This window comes from Megalobrama amblycephala, linkage group LG2 (genome assembly GCF_018812025.1).
Source record: "Megalobrama amblycephala isolate DHTTF-2021 linkage group LG2, ASM1881202v1, whole genome shotgun sequence".
NCBI lineage: Eukaryota > Metazoa > Chordata > Actinopteri > Cypriniformes > Xenocyprididae > Megalobrama > Megalobrama amblycephala.
In genome coordinates, this window is record NC_063045.1 from 42,615,453 (window position 1) to 42,626,335 (window position 10,883).

Here is a 10,883-nt window from a genome sequence, read left to right on the forward strand (position 1 = left end):
CTGAACCACTTTTAAGTTTCGCCCCTTCCACTTTGATCCCATTTTAATTACTGTAAATGCACGTAATGTTGATTTGACTGTGACCAGATCACTCAAAGCACAGTACATACTGTGAGCCTAGTCAAGCAGATGCAAAATTGTAAATTTAATTGATTATTTGTGCGACTAGTACTATATGTATGCATGACTTGTGTTGTTTTACACAGAAATTCATTCTGCTCACGTTTCCTAAATGAGGGCTGTTGAGTGTTGAAACACTTTGAAATATCATCATCATCTATCATCATCTCATTTTTAATTTTAATTTTAATTTTTTTTTAGAATGATGATGAAGCAAAAACAGGCAGCCTTACATCTTGATTTTGCATGTTGCAAAACGCACCAAAACCCCACTAATGTTGTCTTCCTATGCTAGGGTTAGTTCACCCAAAAATGAAAATTATGTAATTTATTACTTACCCTTGTGTCGTTCTACACCCGTAAGACCTTTGTTCATCTTCGGAACACAAATTAAGATATTTTTTATGTAATCCGATGGCTTCGTTACGTCATAAGTGTTTCGGAATTTTAATAGTTCATGTGACTTTGGCAGTTTGATACGCGATCCGAACCACTGATTCGAAACAAAGATTCGTAAAGCTTCGAAGCAGTGGGTGAACTAACACTTTAAGGTACGTTAAGGCAAAAACTATAGAATAACACAAGACGTGTCACTCGTATTGTTTTGAATGGGAGAAAGTGTAACGCGCAATATGGCGGAATAAGTCCCGCCTTCTAAATAAGAGCCAATCGCCGACTGGTAAAGTCATCGCGTCACTTCAGCGGCCGTTAGAATCACCGGTTTCTATAGAAACAGTCAGACGCGAGCCTCCGAAGAGACGCGCATTTAGGTCTGCGCATGCACATTAGCTTGATCCAGCCTGAAAAAAAAAAAATTTTTTTGTCATGATTCGAGCGTTTAGAAACTAAATTTATGAGCAGGTTGTTGTTAGATTTCATTGGTGATTTCAAATATGAAATTTAATCGTAAGGTTGGCGAACAGTTTTGGAGAATTTGATGTTCCCCATTCAAAGAGATTGCATGATGCCCAGGATGCCCGAGAGGCGTTTCAAAGATGGCCGCCGAGTGAAACGACTTGTCTTAAAGGGACTTTGGTTAAAGTCACCATGAAATCAAAATTGACATTCTTGTTATTTTATGGAATATTGCCATATTAATTAAATGTTTTATCTGTGCATATCATTATATATTTTTTTAAATCATGTGCCCTTATAATCTTTAATCAAAATAGGCTTGTTCGACTTCATGTGGTGCTGCAAAGATCGTCTGCCGGCTGACAAAAGCAATAAATTCTGGTTAGAAAATTTGTCCGACTTTGATCAGCGCTGCAGCTGCGTTACGATCACGTGCCAAGTACCGCGAGAGCAAAACGAGACCAGCTGCCAAGGTCAGGTGCTGCAGTTGCTCAAAATCGACTGCGAAAGCCTTGATGGCGACACACAATTCTGTGATGTGCTGCGTGTTTTTTCTTAGACAAGTTCCTGTATTTAACAAATCTTGATATTGAATATCTGATATTCAAAACATGGAAATTTCAATTGCATCCACTTTTTCGGCTACAATCAACGCAAAAATTGCGTGGTCTGCCATGAATGACGTTGGTTCAGCACACCACGGAAAATACGTAGTGTCCTACCTGATGGCCATCTCTGTAGGCTACACCTTCCCCGCCTGCAACCGATAGATCTCACCAGCTGGTGGCAGGCTAGTGTAGTTCATCGCAAACATGCTTAATAACTCCTTCCCTCTTGCAGTGACATCTTTTCTCTGATGATGTGCTTCCTGGCGCAAGAGCAGGACAACCTGTCACTCACATGAGATTGACCAATAGTGGGAATTGACAAATTCCCAGTGAACAAAATCAAGTCCCGCCCTACCTTTTTTCTTGTTCGTTTCACTTGGATATACATCAAAATAGAGAAGAAAAGCCTATAGCAAATTCCATTTCATACCAGCTTTAAGCAAAGTTCAATGTGTCTTTATCGCCCAGAAGGGGAAATGGAGATGGCAGAAGCTGTCACTTCAATTTAGCAATGTTGTGGCATGGAGAAACCAGGGCAGATGGCTAACCCTCAAGTGAGAAGATCTAATTCAGAACTTACATTTCTGTACACAAGTGAAAGTATGTGCAGAAGGCCTTGAGCAGCACTCAAAAAAGTTACGTGATGATTCTGAGCAGCAGACTTGCACTGTTTCCTAGTGCTAAATGATGCATCTTGCAGCTTCATCACACCTCTACTCATGGTGTAGATGTGTGTGGTTCTTCAGTGCCTCTGTGATGCAGCTGTCATGTTTCATCTGCACGCTCTGCAAAATTGTTTCGCAGAGGCCCTACACTTATTAGGATGGATCTAGTATGTCCAACTTTTCTCAAAAAACAATGAAGAGTTAGAGATATAACAGGACTGGGAATCAATTTGATTCCATTTCAAGCTCTCGAAGACTCCCTTTCATTTGATTCCGATAAATTTGGCATATTGCTATTATAATGTCCATTTTGCTTTCATATGAAATAAAGTGTAAATTCTACAGGGCCGTGTTTCAGATTAATTGATCGAGCAGCATACATTGCAGTAATGTATGTTATGGTCTGTTATGGTGTGTGTCAGATCTGTCTGTTTGTATCCTGTATTGTATTCTTCAGTCATTCTGTAATAATAATTAAAAAAAAAAAAAGCACAAAGAACAAAAAACACCGCACAAAAAGTGTATTGTTCGCACCTGAGTGTTTTTGGCACTTTGCTATGTTGTTGCTATGATGTTGCTAGGTGGTTGCCAGGATGTTCTCAGTGGTTTTCTAAATGGTTGCTTAGTGGTGCTTGTCTGTGCAAAACCTGCTATTAGTCAGTATATATTCTGCATTTCAGCCATTTTCATATAAAATGCTGACTTGAAGTAAACACATTAGCACTAATCATATTCACACATGGTAAACAAGCATAGAAGACACTTGGACTTCTAGTGCATGCTAATGAAATACATGTGCAGTCGAATATTCATTAGGGTAATATTTATTAAGAAAACATGAGTATTGAGATAGCTAGGTTTGTACACCATCTTACATTACAAACACAGCAAGTACAAGCAGAATACTGATACAAGCTCTCTGACATGTGGTGTTGACTAAGAATTTCAAATTATAAATGGAATATTTAGCACATCTGGTCACAATATATGTACAATCTTTCTATATAAAGTTCTTGAAACTCTTTGTGAATTAATGTCTTTCGCCGTTCAGATTACATTACATCAGACAACAAGACATTTGTACATTGTAAAAGTGCAATTCTAAAACAAAGGACAATAATACAATGTGCTACAGGTCTAAAATCTACACATTTATTTTTAAATGAAAAAAAAAAGCCACAACACTTTTAAAGGGTTAATAAAGCAATAGACTTCCATGCAGATTTACACAGAACCTGAAGCTATGCATTAAACTTCTGATGTAGCAATTGCTGAAAATCTTAAATTAGTACCCTCATCAATTTGTTTTTATTTTTTAACCTATTTATTTGTTTGAATTCTTGTGTATGAATTTATCTGTATTCATTTTTTAAGAAAAGATCATATTATGTTTTGTCATTTATCATTAATCGCATGTAAATTCAAGGCTCTACAGAAGCACAACAGATAGGGAGATGTGCATTGAAGGGTTTGTTCACCCAAAAATGAAAATTCTGTCATTAATTACTCACCCTCATATTGCTCCAAATTGCTCCATATTGCTGTTCATCTTCGGAACACAAATTAAGATATTTTTGATGAAATCCATGAGCTTCCTGGCCTCCAATAGACTGCAACGTTATTACCACTTTAAAGGCCCAGAAAGGTAGTAAAGACCATGTGACTACAGTGGTTCAACCTTAACGTTATGAAGAGAATACTTTTTGTGCACAAAAACAAAACGACTTTATTCAACAATTTATTCTCTTCCAGTTAATGTAGTAAACACAGTGCAGTGCTTCTGGGTTCTATGTCAGAACGCCGGCTCAGTATTGGCCGGCTCCTGCGTCAGCATCACACGCATGCATCGTGCTGCTCACGTGAACAGCGTCGGCCAATACTGAGCCGGCATTTGGACGTAGAACCCGGAAGCACTGCACTGTGTTTACTATGTCAACTGGAAGAGAAAAAATTGTTGAATCAAGTCGTTTTTTTTGTTTTTTGCACACAAAAAGTATTCTCTTCATAACATTAAGGTTGAACCACTGTAGTCACATGGACTATTTTAGTGATGTCTTTTCTACCTTTCTGGACTATGAAAGTGGTCATTGTGTTGCAGTCTATCAGAGGCCAGATAGCTCATGGATTTTATCAAAAATATCTTAATTTGGGTTCCGAAGCTGAACGAAGGTCTTACAGGTGTAGAGTGACATGAGGGTGAGTAATTAATGACAGAATTTTCATTTTTGGTTGAACTAACCCTCTAAGGTCTTTCACATGACTTGGATCAGGCTTCAGCACACCGCTCAACACAAGCATCATGCTTTGACCTCCACATGAAGAGTGTTGCAGATATTATCACAGAAGGCTGATTAGACAAAGTTGCAATGTAGTGTAAAAACAGGAAATGTACAGAATGAACAGTGAAAAGTACATTAACAAGAAAGGGCTTGTTGGATGTGTGTTCATGAAACTTTCAACCCGAGCTCACTGGAAAAACGTGCCTGTGGCGACATTTCTGCAAAGTGATATTACATTGCTTTTTTACGTTGCTTCTTGCATGTCATTGCACTTTCAAAGCAATGTCCAGTGAGCTGTGCTAAAAGAATGTTCAGTTTTTTCTGAAACAGATTGTGAATCTGGCAGTGTTTTATTTATTTGGTTGTTGTAAACATCACGGCAGTTCAGAAATTAAATGTCAGGTGAGTGGCACTAAAAGATTAATGCTCTATCGAGTTTGAAAATAACATACAACTGGACCTATACTAAACAACATCCTAAACCCAGGGTGTTTTTATCCTTTCATCATTACTGGGGCAAAGGCCTCCTGATACTCTTTTTTGATACTGTTATGGATATATATAAACTGTCTTTTCCTGCAGTAGAATTGTTCACAAGCTGAAATCGCTGACAAACGATAGAATAGATTTCTAAGTTTCCTAAAATGGACTGTAGGCAGTGCTTAATTTGTAAAATAATAATTGCCAAATAATTGCAATTAAAAGTCAGTGACCAACACTGACCATACAGCTTCAGTTTTCCCAGAACATATAATGACGTCACTAAACGGTGATGGCACAGCATTCATAGGTTTCTGCTTAGACCTAACTACATATGTTGAGACCAAATATTATTTCGTTGATCAGGGATATTCTCTCTCACCTTTGACATTGTTGCCTCTTCCATTACATCGATTTTACATGATTCTGACTACATCTAACACCCATTGCTCATGTCCTGATTCGTATTAGCAGTTCCATCTTCGGGATCTCTTTTGATCAGAAACACAATCAGCTTTACTCGTGGATATGGAAAATGAAAACAAGCTTGACTGTCTTTTTGACATTTTGGCGATTTTAACTTATTTTTATTAGAATAATTTGTCAGGAATATACACTCTCTCCAAACTTCACGCTTTACTTTGCACAAAACAATTAGTTGTAAGCACCAACCAATGAGAGTGATTTTGTACTTAAGAAAGCAGATTGGTCAAAAATATATATGCTAAGGGCCATAATGCAACTTCCAAATGCATCTGCATAAACGCGTGATTGCTCTGTCTTGCTCTGTCTTTTACATGCACGCACTGTCACCATGTAATGCACTTGTTAATGCCAGATCATTTAAAAGAAATGCTGGAATGCAAAAATTCAAAATCTGACATTTTCCAGAACAGAATCCGGTGTTCTGTCAAGATGAAATGTCAGGACACCGGCTCAAATTAAGCACGGACTGTAGGTAAATATCTGCCTCATCCAGCGCTCTTTATGATTGTTTTATTGTAATCTCTATTGAAAGATGAGGATTTATCAGTAATGTGTTACAGGGGCACAGCAGTATTTCACTGGGGCTCATGCTCAGTAATAGGCCTAAGGGTCTAGCAACACCCCACACAGCAGGAGACTCCTAGGCGGATCCGCATTCAAGTCGCCAAACCCGCGTGACTGTCACATTCGTTTTGGCACCGCCCAGAGGATCAGCTCTGCCTCCGGGCGGCGCCGTAAATTCTACTGTCAATTAGCAGATCCTGAGCGGACCAATGTCGGATCTGTGGACGCGCACGCGCCTTTACTGTAATGGTTGTATCAATTTGCAGGTCCCAAACGGACCCGCCACGGAGGTAAGGTTTTAATCGCGGATTCAGTGCGGAGCCACGGCGGGTCCGCGATCCGCCTTCGTTGCGGATCTGTCACTGCGCGCAAGTAGACGCCGATACGGGTCCGTTCGCGGATACGGTCCGGAAGCCACGATGGCCGCGAAGTTCTTTTGCTGTGTGGGACCCTTCCTAAACACAACCGATAGTGCTAACAAAAAACAAACATGAGATAAGAACAACCATGAAGCAACCATGTTTTGGAGTTCCTAAAAAATGTGGGTAAAGGCATGTTTAGGTAAAGTTATAGTAAATGTTTTGATGAATCTGACTTATTGTGATTCCCAGTGAATTCCATCCAAACTGTGTTTCTTGATCTTTAGAGGGGTCAAGAGGACATTTTTCACACCATATACAGATTGTGGGCAGTCAGAGTTTTAGAGCCTCATGCACTCCCATAGCCGAGAGTCGCCGGTTGATGTTTCGATAACGGCAGCGTAACAGGTCTTTATAAGTTGAACGCAGGTCTCGGTTGAAGTAGGCGTAGATGAAAGGGTTCATGAGCGAGTTGGTGTAGCCCAACCACAGCAGTACCCGTTCCAGCCAGACGGGGGCACAATTGCAGAGCAGCCCGCAAATGAACGGCCGTGCTGTGGTGAAGAGGAAAAACGGCAACCAGCAGAACAAAAAAACTCCCATGATCACCCCAAGAGTAGTGGCTGCCTTCTGCTCACGCCTGAAAATAGAGGCGCTCCGGCGTTCGCGGTTCAACAGGCAGGAGAGGGTGGAAAACTCCTCGGTAGCTGCAGGGTTCTTAATCCCTTGCATGCAGAGCCCCTCTACGGTAGCCAGCGCTGGTTCGGGACAGGCCAACGGAATTGGGGGAAGTGCGGCGAAGTGGTGTTTGGCCCCACTTTTGCGGGCAGCTTTGAAAATCTTGTAATACATGAAAAGCATGACCACCATTGGGATGTAGAAGGCCACAGCGGTGGAGTAGAGGGTGTAGCCCACATCCTGGCTGATCAGACACACTCCCGCAGTGTTGACATTCTGAGCCCATCCGCAAAATGGAGGTAGAGTGATGGATGCCGACACCAACCAGACGCCGACTATCATCTTAGCCATCAGCTGTCCATTCTGTCTCGCTGGGTAGGTCAAAGGACGAGTGATTCCGAGGTATCTGCAGAAACAGAGGATAACGTGTTTAATGAGGTAACTTCAATTGACATGTTTGACGTTTTAGCAGAGAACTGCATTCCTCAAAACAACTGAACCAAAAGATCTCGCACCTACCCTGTAATATGCCAGATATGGCAAAAAATACCTCAAAAGCACCAGACCCAAGAAATTCCTACTGTCCTGAATTTCGTAAATAAACTGAGTGAAAAACATCATGTTCACAGCTAAATCTTTGGCATGTCAGACTATCCAATCAAGCAACCCAGTCCACAAAAGTAGAATATTTTTTCACCCTAAAGATATTTAAAACTTGCTCAAACTGGCCCTGTGTCCAAATATGCCTACACCTCTACCATATAGGTGAAAAACAGTATGTGAAATGTGTAGTAAATCCAAAAACACAGTATATATAAAACATTAGGCGTAAAGTACCTGATGACCTACTATTGCTGAGATTCTGAATAGTAAATCGACTGACAGCGCAAGTCACGTGACTTCAATCCTCATCAAATGTAGTACCTACTCAGTTTTCAGACACTCCATTTGGATTCATATACATATAAGATCATTATTTGATTGGGTTCACAATCAGTTGTTAATTTTTTCTGAATGCACTCAGTGTCAGGGGAAAAATTCATTTCTATGTGTGTGTTAAACTTGCATCAAGATGTTCAACGTGATGGCTTTGTCAAAAAGTTTCAGACAGCATGAGATTCACTCTAGATGGCTTCAAAAGCTTTCAAAAAGAACTCCCATAATTATGAATATGTAATGTTTGCATTAGCAATAATTCTTGCTGCATCTCTCTTTGCTCTGTCCTGTCAAGTCACCAAGTAATAGTGTTTATAGGTACCTTAGGACATGAAAAAAGGAATATAGCCTCTGTTACAGATGTTCTAACTGATCTCATTGTCCACATCATTATTGTCGAGACTGAAACGCACCTATAAAGTTGTGGCTTAAGGGTTATTGTGATCCAACATGTTGAACTTTGGTGATGTGAGTTTAAATCCGTGAAATGGGAAAAAAAAAAAAAAAACATTCTCTAGAGATTTCCCACAAATCACTGCATTCATTCATCAAAATCTGATTTCATCAAAATCTGTTTCACTGCAGTGAGCATTTCAAGAGACTTAAGCGCAACTAAAGGTTCTATGGGTCTAAATTTTGAATGTATAATACGGTACATTGGCTTCTCTTTACCAAAGCAGAAAGTCTCTATCCCCCTGCCCACCTCTAAAAATAAAAGCTTTCATTTCACGCATGAGAATCCCTCTGATCAAGGAAGGGCTTAGAGACACACTTATTGGACCGGACACTTAAGGTAGTTAAAACCTTTCATTCACCTACACAGAAACTCCAAATAAATCACTAAACCATGAAGACATTTCATATTAGATGCTAAAGTGCCCTCTTTAGCTTATTTAATTTTATTCTACGGACAATTAAAACATAATTAGTTTAAGATATAGACTATTTACCCATATAATTTGGAGGTTATAAAAATAAAAAAGCCACTTTTTTTTAAAAGTAAAAAATAAATCATTAATTTATTCATTTATTTACTTAAAAAAAAAAAAAAAGGTTTGTTCAAATAACCCTACATATGAGCAATAGTATTAGTGATGTTTGTATTAGCAAGTACCACTCATGATATGCAGATATCTAAAAGCCTCTTCATATCATCATCCACAGTGCTATCAAAGAGCTTAAATCAGCAAAGTAGGCATCTTTTGATGTTGAGTACTGTCTACACTCCAGTTTGCTCTTTGTGTCTCCTGTCATACTGGATGAAACACAGCACTTGCAGAAGCCTCTCAGAAAACAGGAAGTAATAACTGGATTAAAAACAGTACTCGGTTCATATGTGGGTTTGTGAGATGAACAATGTAGTCTGAGGCACTTCTCAAGATTAGGCGGCTGATGCTAACAATGGCAGGTCAAACAAATGAGCGGAAGTTACTGTGACCCTCAATGAATCAGAACTGTTTTGAGAACCATACAAGCAATGGAAAGCAAAAGGATTACAGCGGACTGCAAGGACAGACATTGGTAGTTACAAAATGTTTGAACCGAAGTTGAATGCCATTATTCGGTCATTAGAGAAAGTACACCAAACAAAAGCAGCTAATGCTAAATTAACAAACTTTCATTCAGACAGACAGATGAATGAATGCGTTTCATTCTGAGTATCATCAGCAAGCACTTAAGTGTGGGAGTACTTCAGTCATTGGGCAGTGATGTAATCATAGCATAGCATCCGATCCGCTGCTGCAACAAACAACATTTGCTGTTGCAAAACCGATTGAAATACCTTTAAGTCTTCTGTTCCAAAACAAAAAAAGTTCCAAAAGGGGAACAAATAAGAAGAATCAAATGTGTCCATCAGTTCCAGTGTTTTATTAGTTCAGCTTTATTTCAGTTAACGAAATTATTTTAATAGTTTAGTTTTAGATAACATTAGCATAGTGTTTTTGTATGCTTAATTGAGTTTTGCGCTGTCAGCTTAGCAACATGCTAACATCAATTATAAATCGCAATCTAAATTGCAATCATAAGTCATTTGCAACTGAAATCAAATGCAGTCTTCTGAGTGGAGCACCATTTGTATGCCTTTTGTAGCATTCCAAATGAGATTTCATGACAATTAGGATGTTCATTTAGAAGGCAGCTGCCTATGCAACGAAGCAGCTCAGTAGGTTTCGGAAACCAGTTATTATGTTGTAGCAGCTGATTGTCTGAATCTGATGCATGATGGGCAGACAAAAGCGAAAAAACAGATCAAAGCAAAGTTGAAGGTCTTAATATGGCAGGATTGTTATAACAATATTACTGAATTTGCACCTCAGCATTCAGTTATGTGTAATGAAAGGCACTCTTGAACTGTCAAATGAATCAGAGCTAATTAATTTGAGAGAACAGCAGTAGTCGAAAACAAACACAGAAATAAATATTCTGAGGGGACAACTGTACTTTCAGTATCATCTGAACTTCAAACCCCTTTTGTGAATAGTTTTATTAAGAGGATCTGTTCAAATTTACCAACCTTGGTTGGTTAGTTGGTATTTTGTAATTTTTTGCATTCGTCTTCTAAATGAAGCCTTAAAGGGACAGTGCACCCAAAAATGAAAATTCTGTCATCATTTACTCACCCTCAAGCTGTTCCAAACCTATATGATTTTTTCTTCTGCTGAACACAAAAGAAGATAGGGCTATATAGAAGAATGTCGGTAACAGTTGATTGGCCCCATTGACTATAGTAGTATTTTTATTTTTTTTTCATACTATGGAAGTCAGTGGGGCCCATCAACTGTGTTCAACACAACAAACTTGAGGGTGAGTAAATGATGACAGTATTTTTTATTTTTGGTGAACTATCCCTTT

At 39.1% G+C, this 10,883-nt stretch overlaps 1 protein-coding gene across 1 annotated transcript in view; it reads right to left on the reverse strand.

Annotated features, from left to right (window-relative positions):
• Positions 1-4,406: 4,406 nt before the first annotated feature.
• The window catches only part of LOC125259171 (5-hydroxytryptamine receptor 7), a 10,814-nt gene continuing 4,337 nt past the window's right edge, over positions 4,407-10,883 (reverse strand). The window contains exon 2 of the mRNA XM_048176618.1: positions 4,407-7,500. Coding sequence (XP_048032575.1) covers positions 6,750-7,500 — 751 coding nt within the window. The 3' untranslated portion in view covers positions 4,407-6,749. The remainder of the gene's footprint in view (positions 7,501-10,883) is intronic.